Source organism: Acinonyx jubatus, chromosome C1 (genome assembly GCF_027475565.1).
Source record: "Acinonyx jubatus isolate Ajub_Pintada_27869175 chromosome C1, VMU_Ajub_asm_v1.0, whole genome shotgun sequence".
Classification (NCBI taxonomy): Eukaryota; Metazoa; Chordata; class Mammalia; order Carnivora; family Felidae; genus Acinonyx; species Acinonyx jubatus.
The window spans coordinates 1,548,527-1,571,648 of NC_069381.1; the positions used below are offsets into that span (position 1 = coordinate 1,548,527).

Genomic DNA, 23,122 nt, shown 5'->3' on the forward strand with positions numbered 1-23,122 from the left:
TCTTCTGTGGGATAGAGAGCCAGGGCCACGGGCTAAAGGGAAGAGAAATCCCTGAGGCCTTCCTGGAGGAGTCTGCATGTTCTGAGTACCTGCGGTGATGGGCTCTGGGCACTGTCCCTCCAACCTGGACCCGTGCAAAGGGAAATGTGTTTTTGCCCCCCCCCCCCCCCCCATAATGGCAGCCCGATGGGCCAGAGGCACCGGTCCCCTGGGTGGCCCCAGGATGGGCTGCTTTGCTCAGTTCCAAGGCCGGGCCTTGGCCCACGGGCCTATCAATACCTCCTGTGGGTCTGGCTTATCCCGCGACTGTTGGAATCTCACCAGGAAGGGAGCGCTGGGGGGCTCTGAGCCCCCCGCTCCAGAAGGTCCCGTGCCACTGGCTGAGGACAATTGTTGCCTTGGCTGGATTGTTACATGTGGGATCGTCACCCCTGAAGAGGCCACAGCCCCCGGACCGTCTGAGAGCAGGGCAGACCCGTGGGGAGGATGGGGGGCTTTCGGGCCCGGGCCGCCTGCTAGTGCCTCCTGGGAGTCGTGGAATCCCGTGCCCTTAAAGCTTCCAGGGGGCCTCTCGTGTCACAAAGTAGCTCGAGAGAGTTCTGTCTTTATCTCGGTGAGGCGCGGAAAAGGCTACTGCAGACATGTTTAATCCACACGTGTTAGATTCTCCGGCCGTGATTTTCGACAATGGCTCCGGCCTCTGCAAGGCAGGCCTGTCTGGGGAGATTGGCCCCCGCCACGTCATCAGCTCCGTCGTGGGGCACCCCAAGTTCAAGACGCCTTCGGCAGGACCCAACCAGAAGAAGGACTTTGTGGGGGAAGAGGCTTTGCACAAGCGTGAGGTCCTGCACCTGTGTCACCCCATTGAGCGGGGCCTGGTCACCAGCTGGGAGGACGTGGAGACCCTCTGCAGGCATCTGTTTGAGTGGGAGCTGGGGGTGAAGGCCAGCGACCGGCCCGTGCTCATGACCGAGCCCTCGCTGAACCCCAGGGAGGCCCGGGAGAAGATGGCCGAGCTGATGTTCGAGAAGTTCAACGTGCCCGCCTTCTACCTGTCGGACCAGGCGGTGCTGGCCCTCTACGCCTCAGCCTGCATCACGGGCCTGGTGGTGGACAGCGGGGATGGGGTCACGTGCACCGTCCCCATCTTCGAGGGGTACTCCTTGCCCCACGCGGTCACCAAGCTCTACGTGGCGGGCAGGGACATCACAGAGCACCTCACCCGGCTGCTGCTGGCTGGCGGGCGGACCTTCCCGTGTGCGCTGGACAAAGTCCTCGTGGACGACATCAAGGAGAAGCTGTGTTATGTGGCTCCGGAGCCAGAGAAGGAGCTCTCCCGGAGGCCGGAGGAGATCCTGAGGGAGTACAAGTTGCCGGACGGGAACATCATGCGAATCGGGGACCAGCTGTACCAGGCGCCCGAGGCCCTGTTCGCACCCGACCAGCTGGGCATCCAAAACCCGGGCCTCTCGAAAATGGTCTCCTGCAGCGTCACCAAGTGTGACGCCGACATCCAGAAGAGCCTCTTTGGGGAGATCGTTCTGTCGGGGGGCACCACCCTGTTCCAGGGCCTCGACGACCGTCTCCTCAAGGAGCTAGAGCAGCTGGCTTCCAAAGGGACCCCCATCAAGATCACAGCCCCCCCCGACAGGTGGTTCTCCACGTGGATTGGGGCCTCCATTGTCACCTCCCTGAGCAGCTTCAAGCAGATGTGGGTCACCTCCGCGGATTTCAAGGAGTTTGGGACATCCGTGGTCCAAAGAAGGTGCTTCTGAGGGGCCGTGGGCAGGGGTGGGTGCGAAGTCTCCCGTCGGCATCAACAGGACGTTCAATAAAAGACCGAACGGTGCAGCTTTTGGACACATCGGGCCGTTTATTCTAGGTGGCACCAGAGTAATTTGCAACCCTGGTGGCGAATCTCTTAAGTGGTTCCCCCCCACCCTCCTCTCCCGAGAAAGCCTTGGGTTACATCTGCAGAGTTTGCACCGAAGGCAGGGGCCCAGGCCTCATGCTGGAGTTTGATTCAGCAGGGCCCTGGGATCTGCATTTCAGATGGTCTGAGATGGTCAGCCCTGGTGGGGGACAGGGACAATCATGAGCACTGCCCTGCTCTGGGGGCCAGCAGACGCTTACCTGGTGCGTCCTCAGCAAAGTATGGCTTTCGTTGCTTGTATGAGGCCGGGCAGCGGGAGCAGAATGGAGCCCTTGTCCTGGGCGGACGGTGTGGGGCAGCAGCAGAAACTGCTGTCTGTTTAGGACCCTCTAGGGCCCCTGCTCTGAGGAGGCATGGAAGCATCGACACCCCTACTTGATTGTTGTGATGTGTCTGTTTGTTTTTACCTCCAAGGATGTTGATGGCGTTGTTTGGGAGTAAAATACTGGCCGCAAAGTGAACAGCCGTCGATAAAGTAATGGTTGGATAAGTTATGCACAAAGGGAACTTTTCCTCATTGAGTTGGCAGAATTCTCCCAAAATAATATTGGGAGAGGAACAAAATACAGAAATATCTTTATAAAATGATTTTTTTTTTTCCTGGCGAAGAAAACAACGTCACTTGCCCACGCCTATCCGTGCATGTTTTGTACCAGTGAACATGTGGGGATTTTTTTATAGGGTAATAAGCATGTGGAGCAAAGAATGGAAGGGTAGATGCCACTGGTTGGTGCAGGAAGGAGGGGACGAGGCAGAATGCAGGGGGAAGGGAAGAGGGCAAGAGGGAGAAAAAAGTCTTAAAGACAGGACTACGTGAAATCTTAGCCTGCATGAAATACACCCATTTTTCTACACGTGTGTGTATTTCATGTCTGCATCGTCCATAATCTATTCCTATACTTTGGCTGTCAAGCTACTTATGTCATATTTAGAGTGAGCCCACAGTGTCTCAGTGTACCAGGTAGCAGGTACCTGGGTCCCTTGTCGAGGCCGTGATACCGATCTCTGCCTTTTAGATGGTGTGTTTGGGTTGTTTACATTTAAAGCAGTATGTTCTATCTTAACTCTGCCTCCTTATTATTTTGTTTCCTGTTCTTCCTCTCTCCCCTTCTTGTGGGTGGTTGAACTTTTTTTTTTAATCCCGTCTTGAGGTATTGACAGGGATTTTCAGCATATGGAGTTGTATTGATTTTTTGGTGATTGCCCCTGGTGCACATCACAGTCCACTTGGAGTGATGTTTTAGCTCCTGGAGTGAAATGCAGAAAACATACTTCTGTTGAGGTCCCTTCACCCTCCCAAATATTAAGATAGAATTGTCCTGTTTCTTCTACACATGTTGAGAACAACCTTAAAAGGTATTCGATTTTTCCTTCTACCATCAAACGATTTAAGAAACTCATTAGAGTACCCCATAATTTGGGGCGCCTGGGTGGCTCAGTCAATTGAGCATCCAGGTCTTGATTTTGGCTCAGGTCACGATCTCATGGTCGTGAGATCAAGCCCCGCACGAGGCTCTGCACTGGGTGTGGAGCCTGCTCGTGATTCTCTCTCTCCCTCTCTCTCTGCCCCTCCCCTTCCTGTACTGTCTTTCTCTGCTCAAAATAAAACAAAAAAATAAGCATTAAAAAAAAAAGACTAACGTGTCATATGGTTACCCTTATTCTACCCATGTTCTTTGGTGCTTCTGGGGTTCCAAGGCCCCTTTCTGTTTAAAAGAACCTCCCTTAGTCTTTCCTTAGGGGTAGTTTTCTAGTGGTGAGTTCTCTTAGCTTTCTGTCATCAGAGGATGCCTTTCTTTCTCCTTCGCCCCTGAAGGATATTTTCTGTGGACATAGAATCTGCAGGTAACCATTCCCTTTCAGTACCTGAACGATGTGTGGGCCCCTTCTCCATGGCGCCAGGGCTGCAGATCAGAGACCCTCAGTTATTTGCTGCCCTCGTACAGGTAACGTGCTGTTTCTCACTCGCTGCTCTCGAGAGCTTTTCCTTGTCTGTAGTTCCCAGAAGCTTAATGATGGTGTGTCTGGGCGTGGATTTCTTTGGGTTCATCCCTTGGGATCTTCGCTGCCTCTTGAATCTGTAGATGCATGCCCTTTGCCAAATTCGGGAAGTTTTGTCCACTCTTTACGCTCCTCCTGCGATGTTGTATCGTCCCCTGGACTCCTGACGGTCTGTTCATCTCTTTTGGCCTCTTTTCTTGGTGGTTCAGTTTGGATAAATCCCACTTGCCTGTCCTGAAATTCACCAGTTCTGTCCCCTCCCATGCCCCACACCAGCCCATTTGTAAATTTTAGGGATATTTTTCAGTTCTATAATTTGTCCTTCTTGTGTAAATTCTAATTCTTTGCTGAGAGTTGCCGCTTTTGCATGTGTTGCAAGGAAATTCACAATTGCTTGCTGAAACATTTTTGCGATGGCTGCTTTAAAACTCTGCCAGACAATTCCAGCCTCGGATTCAGCTCAATCTGCTGCGACAATCGGGCCTGCTCCTCGCCCTTTCTCATTCAGCCTATGATTTTCTCGGGTCTTGACATGATGAGTGATTTTCTATTATACCCTGGAAGTTTTGAAAGTCCTGAGACTCTGGATACTATCTAATCTTTTTTGTAGTAGACAGTCCCGCCTTGGGGTGTAGCACGAGGGCTGGGTGGAGTTTTCTGAGGATCCCCACAGCCAACACCCCAGAAACACGGGCACTGACTCACACGGCCTGCTGCGGACAGGGGTGGGGCGGTGGACATTCAGCTCCCTCCTCGGTCCCACTGAGGCCTCGGGAGGAAGTAAGAACCGACTAACTCTGCCTGCCTCACTGCCTCTGAGTGGGGGTGAACACTCAGTTCCCCACTGAGTCCCACGGACACCAGGGAAGGGGGAGGCAGAGAGTCAGCTAGACTTCGTCCACCATTTCCTCTGACCGTCTTGTTAATGCCGGGTGGGGCTGGGGACTCAGCTCACGCATGGGGCTCCCGAGGAGTGTGTTTATCTCTTTCCATCATACCTAAAGGTCACTAAAGGAACTTAGAGAGGGCCACTGGTCCTTACTCTCAATACCCTCCCCGTCAGGGTCACCGCTTTCCAATTGAGGATGTCAAGCTCAGGAGCCGTGACTTTCCAAAACCACGTAATAAGTTGAGAACCGCTCTCAGCCCAGCTTCTAGGGCTCTTTCCTCCATTGTATATTCCTTCGCACTCTGCTCTGCCCGAGACTGTCCTCCTGTTACCCAGCCACACCACAAAGAGTGACTAAAACAAAGCCCCCTTTTATTCTATTCAATATACTCTGCTTTCGGGGCGCCTGGGGGGCTCAGTCGGCGAAGCGTCCGACTTCGGCTCGGGTCATGATCTCGCGATTCATGGGTTCGAGCCCCACATCGGGCTCTGGGCTGATGGAGGTGATGGTGGTGATATTGGCGATGATGATGATGGTGATGGTGGTGGTGATGGTGATGGTGATGATGATGATGATGGTGATGATGATGATGGTGATGGAGGTGATGGTGGTGATATTGGTGATGATGATGATGATGATGATATTGGCGATGTTGATGGTGATGGAGGTGATGGTGGTGATATTGGCAATGATGATGATGATGATGATGATGGTGATATTGGTGATGTTGATGGTGATGGAGGTGATGGTGGTGATATTGGCGATGATGATGATGATGGTGATATTGGCGATGTTGATGGTGATGGAGGTGATGGTGGTGGTATTGGCGATGATGATGATGGTGATATTGGCGATGTTGATGGTGATGGAGGTGATGGTGGTGATATTGGTGATGATGATGATGATGATGATGATGATATTGGCGATGTTGATGGTGATGGAGGTGATGGTGGTGATATTGGCGATGATGATGATGATGGTGATATTGGTGATGTTGATGGTGATGGAGGTGATGGTGGTGATATTGGCGATGATGATGATGATGGTGATATTGGCGACATTGATGGTGATGGAGGTGATGGTGGCCATGGTGGTGGTGTTGACGGCTGTGATGGCACTTTTCTGACTGCTAGGTCATCCTCAGCACTTTGTCCCTGGGGTGCTCTAGCGTGGAGAGGGAATGTAGCTCCCCAGTCCCTGGTAGAGTCCATAGCAGGAGCTTCGTACCAGGTCTGGCTTCTAGTTCTGGCTTCCTTGAGGGAGCGAGGGGGCCCAGGGGAGTGTCAGGCAGGCTAGACAGATGGGAGTAGCTGTGGGTTCAGCCTTCCCATCTGTGGCTTCACCCTTGCGTCAGCCCAGAGTTGTCTAATGCAAAAGGTCGGGGCTTGGGGCCGGGGTGGGCTAGGTCCTGGAGGAAGGGGGGAAACCGTCCTCTGGCTTTGAGCTCCTCAGACCCCGCCTGCCAGGAGAGAGACCGAGGGGTGAATCTGAGCCCGTTTTCTATTTCTGATTTATGGGTCGCCCTCCCCACATCTCGACAGAGGCCTCTTCAAAGCCCTTCCCACCCTTTCCCATCCCTGTGGTCACAAACAAAATCTTTCTGTGAAGCACCATTTGGATGCAAGGTATAATGGAGATGCTGTAGGCAGGCAAGCTCTGCTTGAGCGGAGGGGATGGCACACAGAGGCCAAGTGCGCCCCTCGCTCTGACCTGCTGTGTCCCTGGCAGAGCCCAGACCGTGTCAGCTCTCCTGTCCCCCTACTGAGGGCCCCTGCCGGCCCTGCCGGACTCGTCACTCACATTCGGAAGTTCAGCCCGTGTGACTCTGGGGTCCGGGCTCCTCCGTGTTCTGAGGGCGCAGTGTTCAGCAATGCCCACACCCTGCAGTGTCCCCTCACGGTGCTCAGTTCCCCTGCTCTTAAATCCCAGCTGCCATGAGGTTCCCAGAAGGTTCCATGAGCGATCCTGGCCGTGATTGCCAGGCACCCACAAAGCCGCGTCTCGTGGTGGGAGCCAGACGCAGGCAGTCTGTATCAGGGTGATGGGGACGTCAGGCAGGGAGGCAGAGGACATGCATGCAGGGAAAGCGCCTTTGTGCTCCTAACACCCACCTGTCCCCTGGATTCTGTGATCTCTGCTGTGACGGTCTCCAAGGCCAGCCCTGGACACCCCCACGGGGCCCGTGGGTGCCAGCCAGTCACGGGCTCACCTACAGAGGCTCTGTTGCTCTCTAGGGATGTGGTCTGCGTGCCAGCCCCTCCACGTTGGGGTCCGGGCACAACACTGACCCTCAGGAAATGGCTGCGCCCCTGCCCAGCCCTTTGCTCCCTCCTGGGCCCGGGTCCGCTTGCCTGGAGGCCAGAGCAGAGCTCCAGGCCCCAGCGGTCTCCCACCTTCCGCATGGCTGCAGTGTGTGGGCCGAGCTCCGTGTGGCCCCAGGAAAGCCATGGGGCCGCTCAGAGTCTCCGTGTTCCCCTCTATAATGGGGTGATTACCACCCCTCCTCCCGGGGGTCACAGCTGTCCTCCTGCATTGGCCTCGACCCAGGGGTGGTGGGAGATGTGGAAGCGGTTCTGGGGCCAGCTCCAGGGAGCACTGCGTTCCAGCTCCAGGGAGCACCGAGTTCCAGCTCTTGGGAGCATATTGTTCCAGCTCCGGGAGCATCTTGTTCCAGCTCTGCGAGCACCTCATCCCAGCTCTGGGGAACACTGCTTTCTAACTCCTAGGAGCACCTTATTCCAGCTCCAGGGAGCTTGTCATTCCAGCTCCAGGAAGTACCCCATTCCAGCTCTGGGCACCACCTCATTCCAGCTCTGGGGAGCACCAAGTTCCAGCTCCAGGGAGCATCTCATTCCAGCTCTGGGGAGCAGCGTGTTCCAGCAGGTGTGGGACAGCTTCTGCTTGCAGACGTGGGGCCATGAGGCCACTGGTGGAGGAGGAAGCCCAAGAGAGAGCACATGTCACTCTGGGTCTGGCCCTGTGTCCGCCATCACCCCGTGGCCTCAACCCCGGGTCCAGGAGAGCGGGAGACACCCCCCCTCAGTCCATCGAGTACACGGGGGTCCAGACTGCAGATTCCCTCCCGTGAGACTGAGGCGAGGCCGCCTTCACGCAGACACACGGGGGAAAGGGGTCCCTGCCTGCTCACCTCTCGGCCTGGGAACACGCCCTCTGCCAAAAGGTGCTTCAGCTGAGGTGACTGTGGTGACCGTGTGCACTCACTCATTTGTTCACCTCACGGGCTCTGGTGGGAGCCCCTCCCCCCCAGGTCCGGGGGCTGCTGCGTCCCCCACGGGGCCACGTGGCTGCCAAGGACGGGAGGGGGCATGAGCAAAGAGGGGTGCATGTGGATGGGAGCCACAGCCCTGACGTGTGTGGTGAACACCCGCTCGCTCCACGGGAGGCAGAGCAGAGGGCCCCAGGGCACTTTGAGTCCGGCACCGGCCCAGGCTCTGTGCTTGGACACCGCGCCACGGGGGTGGGTCCAGAGCCGTGAGCCGCTCCCCCGCCAGCAGCCCCGCACGCCTGCATGGACGGGAGCCTCTGCCCGGTAGTGCCGTGGGCACCAAGGAGCCTCAGGCGTCCGGGCCCCCGCCCGGCGCCCCCTCCCATCCTCAGCCCTGAGGTTTGAAGACCCCTGTGGGACCGTTGAGCACGGACCACACTGTCCTGACCCCAGACAGACTCCCCTGGAGTCTGTGGGCAGGGGGACACTTGCACCCCCTCCCCCCGATCCTGTCCCTGTCCTTCCCCGAATGTGGCGACAGGGCTCCTCTGGCCCCAGGCCTGGGGCTTACGGGGCTGTTGGGAGACACAGGCCTCGGAGGCCCCAGTGCCAGCAGGGAAAACCTGTAAACCAATGAGGTGCGACCGTGGACAGTTTAAGTATGATACGGCTCGCTGACTTCCATATGAGAGGGGATTTACGGAAGCTTAGCGTTGAGACCCGGGGAATCCAGGGCAGATAACAAGAGAACCGGGGCGGCTGCAGGAGCCGGTGCTGGCCGCCAGGGGCCCTGGGGCCCATACCTCCCCCCGGGCGGCCCTGTCCCCGCCCCTGCCCCTTTGCACTGACTCACAGGGCTGCCGTCCCCTGGGAAGGCATGGGAGGTGGGCCATTCTCGGGGCCCCTGGCTGCCCTCTGAACACGTGGCCCGAGGGGCGGGGCAGGCATCTGTGGGCAGAGCAGACCGACCGCATCGGCACCGACCCCCAAAGAAATGCATGTGACTCTCCAGCCTCCCAGAGGCCCCACAGAGAAGGATCGGTGGTGCCCCAGCTTCTGGACCCCCCGAGCCGTGCGGGCCCACGCGCGCGGCCCCCGCACCCAGGGCCCAAGGAGACGGCCGTGGGGAGGGGCTGCAGCTGAGGGGCCGGGCAGATCGACATGCCTCCTGGGGTCCACGACGCGGGCTGCGCGAGCGCCGGGAAGGTGACCTCAGAACCTGAGGTCCGGGGGGGCAGGCACGAGCTGGGGGGGGCCAGCGGTCAGGCCTGAGTTTCCTCACACGCTTGCCCGGGGCCAGCACAGAGAGGCTGGGCTCCAAGGGGTGGTCTGGATGGCTGGCCCTAGATGAGCAGCTGGGTCCCCGTGGCAGGGCTCAGGGTGGGCCCGGTAAGGACAGAGACACAGCTCCCCTGCCCCCACCCCTGCCCTCGAGGCCTGAAGCAGGGCAGAGAGGGAGGAGGGCCCCGGGTGGGAGAGACCCTTCTGGGCTCTGCTCACTTTTCATTGTTCCTACAAGGTTCCTGGGGGCACTGCCCCATCCCTGCCGGGCCCCACGGGGCGGGCAAAGGCCCGGGCCCTGGAACGTTGTCGTTCCTGGTTCCCCTGGCGCAGGACCTGGCCTGTGCTCTCTGCTGTCCCGGGGAGGGGAGGGGGGAACCTGAAGCAGGCCCGGAGCCCCTGGGCCCTCAGCCGCTCCCAGTCAGGGAAGCCGGTGCTGGTTCCAGCCTCACGGTTTTGCTCAAAATGAAAACCCCACGAGGGTGCCCACGATCCTTCCACGAGTGCCTGTCCCAGCTGCGGGCAGACCTGTCACCAGGCCGCGAGTGCACGGCCGTCAGCAGCAGGCGGTGTGTCCCCCGTCCTCTTTCTGGTGAGTGTCCAGGGCCTCGTCCCCGTTTCCCAGTGCGTGCGGATCCCCTATATTCGGGGCTCGGTCAGCCGGTGACAATGCCCAGCACCCGGAACAATGCACTTATTGTCACGGCCGGCCCTGGCTTGCGGCGCGGAAATGTAAGACGCGGGGCCCCCAGTTATCACGCTCGCAGGGAACGGGGCTGGGCTCCAGCTCACACGAAGACATAATAATTCTCACCCATTATTCGAATCTCCTGTTTCCCTTGCCCCACCTTTTGGCGGCAACAGCCGAAGGGAGAGGGTGGCGGGGCCGTAAGGGCACAGGACCGTGGAGTCCTCACACGTGGGCATCTGGCCACAGCGAGGGCCTGGGGCCACGGCCAGGGTGCCGGACACGGCTCTCGAGGGGGCCTGGCCGGCGACGAGGTCATCCGTCAGAGCACTCCGGCATCGGCTCCCCGCAGCAGTCGTCTCCTGACCCGAGGCCCGCGGTGCTGGCAGGGCCGGGGATGACGCCAGGAGGGACGCAGTCAGAGGGCGGAGGCGGCCCTCGGCCCGTGCCGGCCAGCTCGGTCGGAGACGGCAGCTCCTGGCTCCCGGAGGCCGGGGGCTCCTTCTGCCACGGCCAGTCCGCCTGCCTGTGGTCGGGGGCCACCGCCAGGGACCCGTCCCAAGCCTGGGGGAGGGAGCTGGAGGCCGGCCCGCCCGCTCAGGGCCATTTCAGGCCTCGCGGAGAGGCGTCCGCGGAGAAAGCGGATACCTCACGGTTATGCAAGCCGGGTCTCCGAGGATGGCCGCTGTCGGCAGCCAAGACAAGCACGGTCCGCTCCAGAGCGAGAGGTTGTTGGGCCTGTGAGGGGAGGCGCGGGGAGGCGGGGAGGGGGCAGGCGTGGCGGGGCTTTTCCAGCGTCTCCCCCCTCCGCACGACGAGACCTGCTCGCCTCACGCGCGAGCCGCACATCTGGGTCTGGAAGGGTGCCCGGATGGAGGGGTGTCTGCCGTCTCCCCCGGCCCCGGCGGGGGCGGGAGGCCGAGACCCGTCTGATTACCGGACTGGTGCTGAGCGAGCAGCGGTTCTGTGCACTGGGGGCCATCCGGCAGGAGCCCACAGTGTCAGGTGTCCCCCGTGGTTCAGGAAACACGGGGACAGTGCTGTCCCTTGCACCGGGGTGCCACGGAGTCCGTAAGGGCCTGGGGCACAGAAGAAACCCCCAGCGTGGACCAAATGGAGGGCTGGGTCGAGGCGGGGGGCGGGGTGGGGGGCTCCCGGCTGCATGGGAGGGGTTGTGAGCCAGAGGATGGCGGGAACCGGGAGCAGAGAGCAGGCTGTCCCTGCGCGGGGACCCCCCTGTGGCGAGGCAGCACACCCCTTTCTGGCCGACGTGGCTCCGGAGCCCGGGATACGCGGCAAGGGCCGCACGTCCAGGTGGAGGCATTGCCCGCCGGGGGCAGCCGCACCCCTGCAGGCTCAGGGGGAAGAGACACAACTCAGCGGCCCCTCGTGTGTGGCCCTCAGGCTCCGCCTGGAACAGAGGGACGAGAGGCGGTCCGGCAGCGAGCACAGTCCCCCCTCCGCGCACCTGGGCTTCATGAAGACAGACGAGCCAAGGGGGGAGGCTCTGCACCCCCAGGGCGGGGCCTTTTATCTGCCGAGGAGCTCAGAGAATGTTTCACAGAAAACTCATCCCTAGGACCATCAATCAGAAAGTGGAAGGAAGACGCCGTCAAGACCTGAAAATATGGGCTTTGGCCTGTGCACGTGGGCGGTAAGGCTCTTAACCAGAAAAACCTGTGAGTCCACAGCCCCGGGCGAAGTGGGAGCAGCGCCCCCTGCAGACGCCTTCTGGCACCTGCTCCGGGTCCCACGCGGACCCGCGGGGCCGCCCTGGGGCTCCTCCTCGCCCTGAGGTCTGGGTGGGCGGGAGGGGTGGGCTTCAGGGGAGTCCCTGGATGGGGCCGCAGTAAACCTCGCCGGAGCCCCCCGGCAGGGGTGGGGCCGCACCCCCGCACCGGCTGTCCCGGCAGCGTCCCCAGCGGGGAGGGCTGCACGGCCAGCAGGGCAGGGAATGACCACAGCTGGCCGTCCCCCTCCCGGGTCCTCACAGCATGCCTAATGCTCCCTTTCTCTTCCGGTGAGCGGAACAGGGCAAGTGGGCAGCTTTAGCAGACAGGGGGACACCTAGACGGTAGCCGCGTGCCGGGGACAGAAACGCACGACGCACCCCGCGGCCCTGTGACTGCGGGCCGGCCCCGAGGCTTCCCGCGACAAGAGACGCGGTTCGAGGCTGGGGAGGGCGGGTGTGCCGCCGGAGGCCAGCATGGACCTCGCCCGGCAAGTCGCTGGATGGCCGGCGGGCCTCTCTGGGTCCGCGGTGTGTCCTGTGATTGACAGGCCCGCGCCCGGGCCCCAGGGCCAGCCCCATCACACAGGTGGCTGCTCACCGACGTTGGTGTCCCGGAAGCGACGGGCGGCGACCCGAGCACCCCCGGGGCTAGCGCAGTGCCAGGAGGCTCGGGGGACGCCTCGGGGTCCTGGGGGTGCCTGTGAACTGGGAGCAGGGGGAGTCCCCCACCCCAGCCCCAACTCCCAACCCCCCCCCATCCCTGCCCGTCCAGCCGGGAGGTCTCTGCCTTTCGTTTGGAGAAAGGTCCGGCGGTGGGGGCTGCAGCGTTAGGGGTGGGCGTCCGTCAGCAGAAACCACAGATTTTTCGCCCTCAACAGAAACGTGCATCGGTGATAAACGTGCCCGACATTTCTGCGGGTGTGAGCCTCCCTCAGCCTCAGTGCACGGGGCCCCCGCCTCCCCGTGTGGCCCTAGCGCATCCCGGGTGATTTCCGGTGGGTCTGCCTGGGGCGTGGGTGCTGGGAGTGCTTGGGAGAAGGCAGACCCAGCGGGTTTTCCGGGGCAGGCAGCCTGTGTTCCCAGGGGCAGGTGCCGGGGCCTCCCGTCCTCTCCCTGCTGGGGACACCCTCGCGCCCTCGAGGGCGGATGGTCGGGCTTCCCCGATGCAGGCCGTGGTCAGCGCGTGGAAACGAGACCCCAGATCCCGCTTCCAGGCCTGTCCCGGTTTCCCCTCAGGACTCCGTGGTGACGTCACCTTCACGAAATTGTCAGCATCGTCTGAGACGTGAATGGCTTTACTTGTTCGCAAGCCAACCTGCACGTGATCCAGTGCCTTCCGTGAGCTGAGCCACAGCCAGAGCTCGGGACACCCGGCCCTCACCGTAGTGTCCAGGGCAGGGCTTCCTCTCACCATCCTGGCCGAGCCCGCAACAGGCGAGCGATGTCCAGTGTCATGGGTCAGCTTGACCAGGCCACAGGGCCACACATTGGGTCAAACACCAGTCTAGACCGGGCCGTGAAGACGTTTTTAGATGAGATGAGTGTTTAAGTCAGTAGACTCTGAGCAGAGTACATGGTGGGCCTTGTCCGATCAGTTGAAGGCATGGATAGAACAAAGACGGAGCTCCAGCCGGGGGTCGGGGGGCGGGGGGGAAGGAGCTCTGCCATCAGACAACCTTCGGGCTCAAGCTGCTTCAGTTCTCTGGGGCGCTCTGTCTGCGCGTGTGCACGCGCACACACACACACACACACACACACACACCCTAAGGGAAAGTGTTTAGGACATTCAGGGCAATGTGCTTTCTACTCAAAATACCCCTCACCGTCAGGCACTCCCCACAGCGCAGGGGCGCCGGGGGACAAGCTGGGCAGGGCCGGCTGGGGACTGGCACATTCTGGGCGAGCAGGTGGAAACCCACGCTGGCCGGCTAGGGGTCCCTCTGCTCAAAGCCGGCTCACCGCTCGCCACCAAGCCCGCCCCACACGCCTAGGCACCTCGGGGCCGCACCTTTGCCGGGGGCATCTCGGACGCCTGGGCCGGTTGCCCGCACTGGCCAAATTCTGCGCCTCTGCACACAGGTCTGCATGAGCTCCAGAGGCGCCTGGGTCCGAACGTGAAGGGTAGGAAAGTGACGTTCGGCCACTGAGCAGCCGGACGGCGTGGGCCCCGGGCAGACCCGATGGCCACGCGCCAAGCTTCTCCGAGCCCCTTACGTCCCGAGCTCGCAGAGACGCCGCAAACATCGCCCGAAATGGCTCAGTCAGCTTGCAAGAGGCTAGAAAACAGCTCGCTTTTCTGAGAGCCGGTGAATAAAATATAGGAGCCAAGCTTTCAGAACCCAAGTACACACTTAAAGTTTCTGCAGCCAAAGCACAGCAGAGCCCAGACTTTGGGGGAAAAAGTCACTCTAATGTTGAAACTAGGCCACATAACGTAAGTTACCGTGAGCCTGATGAACCGTTAGCGGAAGGAGTTGAGTGACCCATTTGGCTGACGCGTCTTCAGTGACTCAGCCCCCCGGGCCGTGACTCTGGCCCTCAGGGCTCGGCCGTGAGCACCGAGCGGGCTCCTGGCCCTGTCCGGCTCGGCCTCCTGGATCTTGGGGACCCTCGGAGGTGGGGGGGCGTGCATCGCCGGCTGTGGGGGCGCACGCACACGCAGAGGCACACACACGTGCCCACATGCACACACAACAGAGGTGCAGACACACGTGTGTGTAAACACGCGTGCACATGCGTAAACACGTGTGCACACGCACGCACACATGCAGACACGTGCACCTGCCGACAAGCAGACACACACACACACACGTGCACACACGGAGGGAGGGGCCACAGCAACAACCGGCTCTACGTCCAAGTTGGCCCCGGTTCCACTCTGGCCCCCGGGACGGCCACCCCCTGCTGTGCACAGGAAGTGCCAGAGATTTCCAGGGAGGTGCCTGTGACCGTCCAGCGGCTGAAGACGCGGGCTCCGTGGCCTGAGGGTCCTGCAGAGGCGGGGTTTCCTGGGCAGCCCCAGGCGTGGGGCGGGCCCTGCTCCGTCACAGCATCACGTCGGGCCCACCACCCCGCGCACACATGCCCCCCTGCCATCCGGACCCGGTTGCCCCGTGCGGGTCCTCGGGGCCAGCAGGTCAGGGACGCCCAGCTGCGGGAGCCCCCAGGCTGGGCACCGGGGACAGACGGAGGGAAGTCGGCGTTGAGGCCGGACCACGTCACGTGACGCTCTCTCCCTGCCGCCCCCGCCGCCCCTCACCCACCGGCACTCGCGAGCCGCTGGAGTCTGACATGACCCCGGCAGCTCTCATGGGCTTACACGAAGCCAGAGTCACTCTTTCCGACGATTACACAACTGCCTTTCTTTTACACGTTTCTCCCTCTGTCCTGAGGACAAGGAGGGAAACTTCCTGCTCCAAACCCTTGGCCGGAGGACCGAGGCTTCCTTCCAGGACAAGGCGAGGGGACGGACGAAGACCTGGTCCCTTCCAGCGCTGGTCTCCCGAGCCGGGTCGTCCCCTCCGGCCACGGGGTGCTGGGAGTGGGGGGAGCCATTGGGAGGGGGGGGTATCTGCCCGGTGATGAGCTGTGAGAGGTGGACATGTGTCCCCCACACAGACTGTGCTTTGGGACCCTGGGGTGACCCCCGGGAGGGGGAAGCAGAGGGGGGCCACGGAAACCACGAGGGAGAGAGCAGAGCGCCAAGCAGGCGTCGGTGGGGGACTGGGCGGGGGGTCGGGGCCGCCGTCTGCGGGGCCGTGGCCGGCTGTGCTGGCCCCTCAGAGAGGACGTCACAAAGACGTCGGGCTCGGGGGTGGCACCAGCTCGGCCAACCTGGTGGGGCGCCAGCCGTCGGCGGGGGCCTCATAACGCTACAGGCTCGTGGGGGACATGACAGCCACGCGTGGGGGGCCTGTGTCTGTGGAAGGCCACGGCGACCAGCCCCCCAGTCCCGAGTCTCAGCAGGAAAATCCCGAGAGTCGGGGGCGACGAGCACGAGGGGTCCCGGTCTGTGGCAGAGAGGGGAGACCCCCCCACCGGACCAGGGCTCCCTCCCAGACCACACTTCTCTGAGCCCAGTTTAGTGAGAACCCCCACCCCCAACACCTGACTGGACTCCCCTCGGTGGGTCACACCCCTGCCCACCCCTGCCGCTCCTGGAAGCCAGCCGCCCCCGCCGTGTCCAGAGCTGGCTGGGGGCTGCACCGAGCCCCCTCCCCGGCCCCAGAAGCCCCAGCAAATCTGTCTTGCTGACATACATCTGTGGGTCTGTGACGCCCCCAGGACCCGGGTCCTGGCGTGAGACTCTCACCCGGCGAGGGGGAGGGCGGGGGGCAAGGCGCGGGGAGCACCCCCAACTCTCCTGCAGGATGGGGTCTTAGCTCCTGGGGTGCCTGAACCCGAGGGCTCCTCTCTGGGGTCCCCATCCTGCCCAGGGCAGACCCTCACGGAGGCTTTTCCGCACGGTCCCCGCCCCTTCCCTCACTGGTGCTCTGGGCAGAATCCCCTGGGCGCCGTGGTCAGGAGTCCGGACTCCAGAGCCATAGACGTGGGCTGACCTCTCCCACCCCCGTGTCTTCCTCGGGACCGCGGTTCCCCGGCCTCTCACCCCACACCTGGGCGGACGCTGCCGTGCTAAGGTCCTGAGGCTGGGAACACAGGAACGGCCCAGGGATGCTGCCGGGCCCCATGTGCCACCGGGTGCTGGCCAGGCCTGACCACGGGCGCGTCTCTGGCACACCCGGGACGCTCGCCTCTGATTTCCTCCGACGACTCCGCCGTCTTCACCTGCCCCGGGTGGCTGTGGCGTGGGGCAGCTGGCCAGCCTTGGTGCAAAATGGAGCTCAACGCTCACCAGCCCTGGGACCGTGGGGACCTTATCTGGTTGCCCTGGGACTCAGTTTCCTCAGGTGAAAAACACAGAAGACGTGAACAACCTAGAAAGTGCGGGAATACGGCTGAATGGGTCAGGCAGGTGGGGAGTAAGGCGCGAGCTGACCGCCAGGGACTGTGAGGAGCGTGCCTCCCGGGCCACTGTCAGGACGACCCTCGGGAACGCTGGTGCAAGCTGGAGTTCGCACCGTGAGCATGGGCGGTGAGGGGGGCGGGGGGTCACGTGGCCCAAATCTCCCACCCCTCACCCGTCCCCGCTCCAGAAGCCTGTGGCAGGTTAGACACTGATGCTGACCACCAGGACCCAGGTGCTCTGCCTCCCCCCGGGGGGGTCGGGGCTGGAGTAGGGACAGGAGGGCTTAGGGGACGCCCACGGCCTGCGACCCCAGCTGGCACCTGCGGCCACACACCTGCGGCCAGCTGGTCCTTTAGGCCCCGCACCTGCTGTTCATCTCTGGGACCCCAGAGGGGCATCCCTGCCTCAGCAGCTCCGGGGACTCAGCCCTAGGCACCCTCCAGTCCCCACGGCCTGGGGCCTGGGGTAGCGCCTGCCTTCAGGGTTCTGGACTCGATGCGTGTGCGTGTTGTGTGGGTACCTGTGTCGTGCGCCCCCAGGCGCCCCTGCCTGTTCATACATTTAATTCAGACATGGCCTTGATCCCCAGCTACAGGTAAAGACGTTAGGTCTAATTAAGAAAGTTCTTTCCCCCGGGGCGCCTGAGGGCTCAGTGGGTTAAGCGTCCAACTTCAGCTCAGGACATGATCTCTCGGTTCGTGGGTTCGAGCCCCGCGTCGGGCTCTGTGCTGACAGCTCGGAGCTTGGAGCCTGCTTCGGATTCTGTGTCTCCCTCTCTCTCTGTCCCTTCCTTGCTCACGCTCTGTCTCTCTGTGTCTCAAAAATAAATAAATGTTAAAAAAAAAAAAAAGTTCGTTTCTGCCCCAAGATGACTGATACCCCTGCCTTTTCTTTCCTTACTGAACGCGCTGTACGTCCGCCTGTCACACCTGGGGTTTTCTCTGTCCAAAGTGCACCTGTGCGAAGACTTGATTTTTTTCCCCACCTGGTGAGTCAGTTTTCCAAGTGCATCCGTGGAAATGCACATCTTCTCTGCAGCGCGAAAGCTGGCCTGGGCCGGGCCTCTCTGAGCCTGTTTCCGGACGTGCTGTCTCTCAAACCCAACTTGTCCCCAGCACAGCTCTCCTTCCGTCCGGCTGTCTCGCTCCCACAGGGACGCAGCTCCCGGGAAAGTCTGGTGAGTTCTTGCTTAGGCCGACTCTGGGTCTCCCAGGACGTTCTGCTGCCGGTGTGAGCAGCATCATATGCTCTCTACTACTTTTTCTCACTGATTCCTGCTGGTCCGTGTGTGAGTTGGTCTCTTTTTAAAAAATGTTTTTTCTAATTTTTTTTATTTTTGAGAAAGAGAGAGAAAGACCGAGCATGAACGGGGGAGGGACAGAGAGAGAGGGAGACACAGAATCCGAAGCAGGCTCCAGGCTCCGAGCTGTCAGCACAGAGCCCGACACGAGGCTCAAACTCACAAATGGCGAGATCATGACCTGAGCCGGAGTCGAATGCTCAACCGACCGAGCCCCCCAGGTGCCCCAAGAATTTTATTTATTTTTAAAAATTTTTTAATGGTTTTTTTTTTCTTTTGAGAGAGAGTGAGAGAGAGAGAGACAGAGCACAGGTTGGGGCGGGGCAGAGAGAGAAGGAGACACAGAATCCGAAGCAGGCTCCAGGCTCCGAGCTGTGAGCACAGAGCCCAACGCGGGACTTGAACCCACGAACCGTGAGATCGTGACCTGAGCCAAAGTCGGCCACTCAACCGACTGAGCCCCCCAGGTGTCCCAGGTTGGTCTCTTTTTAACCTAGAATCTCACCTATGTTGCTGCCGTGGCTGTTGTCTGTCTGTTAGTCATTTAGGATTTTGACGTAGTCGTTAGATAGACAACCATTCTTTTTATCTTCATTCTTATTTTATGCCTTTTGTATTTTCATTCCTACAAGTAAGGGTAGATTCATTCTTTCCTTTCAACCCTCATCTCCTGTGTGCGTCTGCTGGAGGAGGCAGGACCGCCCAGGGCCAACTACCAGCGGCGGGCGCGAGTGTCCCTGATCACGGGGAGGACACCCCCAAACCCCGTCACAGGGACCCTGCTGGCGGTATTGTAAAGACCGCCTTCATCAGGCTGAGAAAGCTTCTTGTGCTCTGGTCTTCGGAGTCTCTAGAAAGACGGTAAGTGATAACCTTTATCACATATTCACGCTGCACCCGTTAGTTTTTTCCTCAGTCCATTGACGTAACGGGTCATTTTCTGAATGGAAACCACGTCTGCATCCCGGGGATAAACCCTACTTGGCCACGTTGTATCCTTTCCATCATTGTATTATGAAATTTTTCCGACATATAGAAAAGTCGAGTCGTACCGTGAGCACCTGCGTTTAGAGGGCTTTTTAGATTACCCTATTACTAATAAAATTTGCTAACATTTGACGCCCTTTACATTCGCACTTGACTAAACACGCTTTATCACACCGCTACGCACTCATCCGTCCGTCTATCCATCCATCGGCTCATGTTTTTCTAATTTTTAATTTGTTAAGGGCAATTTATTTTTATTGATCTGTATGTAACTGGCACACAGCGCCGGGTGGGTCTAAAGCGTATCATGTGTTGATTTGATGCATTTATATATTGCAGGATGATTAACTAGGATCTGCATCGCCTCGCGGAATTATCGCCCATCTCTCGTGGTGACGACAATCAGCGCCCCGTCTCTTAGCAGCTGTGAAGCGTGGGATGCAGTGCTGACGGTAATCGCCGTGCTGTGCACATTGTACCTCTTTCTGAGGCGCGTCGAGGTACCTCGCGACTCTCAGCTCACTTGCCCCTGAATTCTCCAGCACGACATTCTGCCTGGTCCTTGTCGTTTCCCTTTTGAGATGAAATGTACGTACAACGCCCTTGCCGAACGCACACGCCTGTGTGGCCCAAACCCCGACGGCGGTGCAGGACGGTCACCCCGGGGAGCTTCCTCGTGCTGCTCCCCAGCCCCCCGCCTCCCCAGAGGTCAGCGTAGCTCTGATTTTCTTCCCCACCGTGAGCTGGCTTTGCCTGTGCTAGAGGCTCGCGGAAACTGAACACAGCGCGTACCCTCTGCGTCTGGCTTCTTTCAAAGAGAAGTCGGGTGTTGGGATTGGCTGTGGTGTTGAGCGGCTGGCGGTCCGTCTGGTGTTATTACCGAGTAATATTCCGTCCAGCCTGCTAAATCCATCCTCCCGCTAAGGGACTCGTGGGATGTTGCCACTTCTGGGATGTTACGGATCGAATTCTCATACAAGCCATTTTGTGGACATGTGTTTTCACTTGTCTTGGGTAAACAACTTGAGGCGGGCTCCTGGGTCGGGGGGCAACTGCGTGTTTCGATGTATAAGCTACGGCCAGATCTCTACCACGCATGCCCCGTCACCACCGCTCTGGGTAGTTCCACGTTCTTGTCAAATTTGAAGTTACCGTCTTTTCAACTTCAGCCGTTCTGGTGAGTGTGTACTTTTTAAATTATCATTCTAGAGGGACACAGAGACAGCGTGAGTGGGGGAGAGGTGCAGAGAGAGAGGGAGAGAGAGAGAATCCCAGGCAGGCTCTGCACTGTCAGTGTGGAGCTCGACTCGGGGCTCGAACCCATGAACCCGCGAGATCATGATCTGAGCTGAAACCAAGAGTCAGATGCTCAATCACCAATCCCCCGCCCCAGGCGCCCCGTGAATGTGTATTCTAAAACATGCTGTGGGATCCCGTTAGTTAATATTTCATTCGAGATTCTCCTACCTGTGTTATAAGGAACATTGACCTCGTTTTTAAGGAACAAGCCCTTATCCAGCTTTGGAACAAGAAGGACACCAGTGTCTTGAAATGAAACATAATGTTTTGCCTCTATTATTATTTTCTGGAAAAGCTTGCTTAAGATACGGACTTTCTGTCCCGGAGAGGGGCTGTAAACTGCTTTGGCATAAGGCTCTTCTCCTGAGAAAGCTGCAAAAACCCCGTTTCCCATTTTACATCTATTTGCGCTTTTATTGTTTCTTGGGCCAGGCTTGGCACTTTGTATTTTCCCAGAAATATGCCCATTTTATCTCAAAGTCTTCCTTAAATACCTTTTTCTCATACCTCAGCTGGGCATAAAGAGAGACCTGGGGGCCCGCGGGGCAGAGGATCAGAGGGCTGCTCCCGGAGGCCAGAGTGGTGCAGCGAAGGGCGGGAGGCTTCCTGGAGGAGGTGAGTCCTGGCTTGGGCTCTGAGCTCCAGGATCAGCCACCCTCCAGACACTACTCCCTCTTCCCAACCTTGGAGGACCTGATGTGACGTCCGAAGGGCTGAGCTTCCCCTCCGGGGAAGCCGGAAGGACGTCTGCACTTAGAAGCTCTGGGTCTGTAGGGACTTTTGGAGGCTCCTCAGGGCCCTCCCCTGGGGAATGGGTGTGGTGGCACCTGCCTCGGGTGTGTGCAGAGGGTCGTGTGAACCGTGGCACCTGTCTCGGGTGTGTGCGGGGGATAAGATGAGGACTGGACACTTGCCCCAGGCGTGTACGGGAGACAGAGTGGATTGTGGTCGCTGCCTCCGGTGCGTCCGAGGGACCAGGCAAATTCAGTGAGAAGCAGGTGAAAAGCACATCTCGCAGCAGGTGTCTGTGCAGCCACATTTGCTTCCTGTCTCCCTCTCAGGAAATACAGCAGTAGTGAGGTTCCGAAGGCTTGCTTTCTTCTCTTTAAAGTCCAGAGGAGCAAGTCTCTGATACCAGAATGTGACGCCACGTGATCCTGAGTCGGAGGTTGCCAGAAGCTTCTGGGTGCCCCTCAAACCACAGCGATGTGCGCCCATCCCAGACAAGAGTGAGGCAGCGGGTGTCCCGGAATGTGTCATCGGAGCCTGACTCCCGCCCGCGACGGCCCTGCTCACTGTCCAAGGAGAGTTTCCAGGCTGTCCCCAGGGAGGGGAACCTAAGCTGAGCCTAAAGTTCGTGGGGAGTTGGGGCAGATGCGTTCAGGGTCCCCCAGATGTGCGCAACTGGTGAAATTCAGAGGACATGTGTGATAAGCTGATCGTATGGTAGCAGTGAATTTCCCGGCTTGTACTCGGGTTACGTAAAATGGTGGCACTCGGGCAAGTTGAGCAAAGAGGATGTTGGAACCCTGTGTGCTCCTCTGCAGCTTTTTTTTTTTTAAATTATTAAATTCAAGGGGCGCCTGGGTGGCTCAGTCGGTTGAGCGTCCGACTTCGGCTCAGGTCGTGATCTCACAGTTCGTGGGTTCGAGCCCCGCGTCGGGCTCTGTGCTGACGGCTCGGAGCCTGGAGCCTGCTTCGGATTCTGTGTCCCCCTCTCTCTCTGCCCCTAACCCACTCGCGTTCTGTCTCTCTCTCAAAAATAAATAAACATTTAAAAAATTAAATTATTAAATTCAAGTTAGTTAACACATAGTATTAGTGGTTCCAGGAGAATTCAGTGACTCATCATGTACATATGACACCCAGTCGGCAGCTTTTTAAAAAGTGAGATTATAAAACAAATATTTTTAAACTACCAGGCATGAAAAAAGGCCAGAATATATGTCCCATGACCAAGAGATTAAGCAATAATTACAAACAGACCCCAATAGGCTCCTGGGTGGCTCAGTTGGTTAAGTGTCCGACTCTTGATTCAGCTCAAGTCACGATCCCACAGTTCACAGGTGCGAGCCCCGTGCTGGGCTTTGCACTGCGAGTGTGGAGCCCGCCTGGGATTCTCGCTCTCCCTCTCTCTCTCTGTGCCTTCCCTGCTCTCTCTCTCTCTCTCTCAAAATAAATAAACTTAAAAAAAATTTTTTTAAAAGGTGGAAGAAAACATAAATAAGATGGGGGAGAAACACAAAATGCAGAAAAGACCCAGAATGAACTAGAGATGGAAAAAATGCATTTTCTGAGATGGGAAGATGTACAGAATGGGGTCAACAGTAGATTCGATGCTGCAGAACAATTTTTTTTTAAAGATCAGTGGGATCTTTTAAGAGAACAAGAGACTTTTCCAAAATGATATACAAAGAAAAATGACTGAAAAAAATGAACAGAGCAACAGTGACCAGTGGGGTAACAGGAAACAATCTAACAGACATTATCATTGAGATACAGGGAAGAAATGAAGGATAGAAAAGTTTCTGAAGAAATGGTTACTGAAGATATTAAAAATTCCATTTAAAAATGCTACAAACTCACAGATCCAGGATCTCAATGAACTCCAAACAGAAAAAAGCAAGAAGAAACCCATATCAAAATATATCATAATCAAATTGCTAAAGTGGTAAAGGGAAAATCTTACAAGTAGCCAGAGAATAAAAGACATATTATGGACAGATGAAGAAAGAAAAATATATAAATAAATTTCCCAGGGCACCTGGGTGGCTCAGTCAGTTAAGTGTCCTACTCTTGATTTTGGCTCAGGTCAT

General features: G+C 58.6%; 1 protein-coding gene and 1 long non-coding RNA gene across 3 annotated transcripts; both read left to right on the forward strand.

Moving 5' to 3' along the window:
* The first annotated feature begins 436 nt into the window (after positions 1-436).
* Positions 437-1,862, forward strand: ACTRT2 (actin related protein T2). The gene has a single exon (XM_015082851.3). The coding sequence runs from the start codon at positions 642-644 to the stop codon at positions 1,773-1,775; it is 1,134 nt and encodes a 377-aa protein (XP_014938337.2). The 5' UTR covers positions 437-641; the 3' UTR covers positions 1,776-1,862.
* Positions 1,863-17,542: 15,680 nt separating this feature from the next.
* Positions 17,543-21,119, forward strand: LOC128312364 (uncharacterized). 2 transcript variants are annotated; one of them, XR_008291539.1, is made up of 3 exons: positions 17,543-18,496; positions 18,710-18,881; positions 19,347-21,119. It is a non-coding gene; the product is annotated as an uncharacterized LOC128312364 (long non-coding RNA). The 2 variants fall into 2 exon arrangements; XR_008291533.1 differs by having other exon boundaries at positions 18,713-18,881.
* Positions 21,120-23,122: the final 2,003 nt, after the last annotated feature.

Bases quoted from the DNA above. Each gene is read 5' to 3' on its own strand.
- ACTRT2 (XM_015082851.3), top strand. From the start codon at position 642: ATGTTTAATCCACACGTGTTAGATTCTCCGGCCGTGATTTTCGACAAT.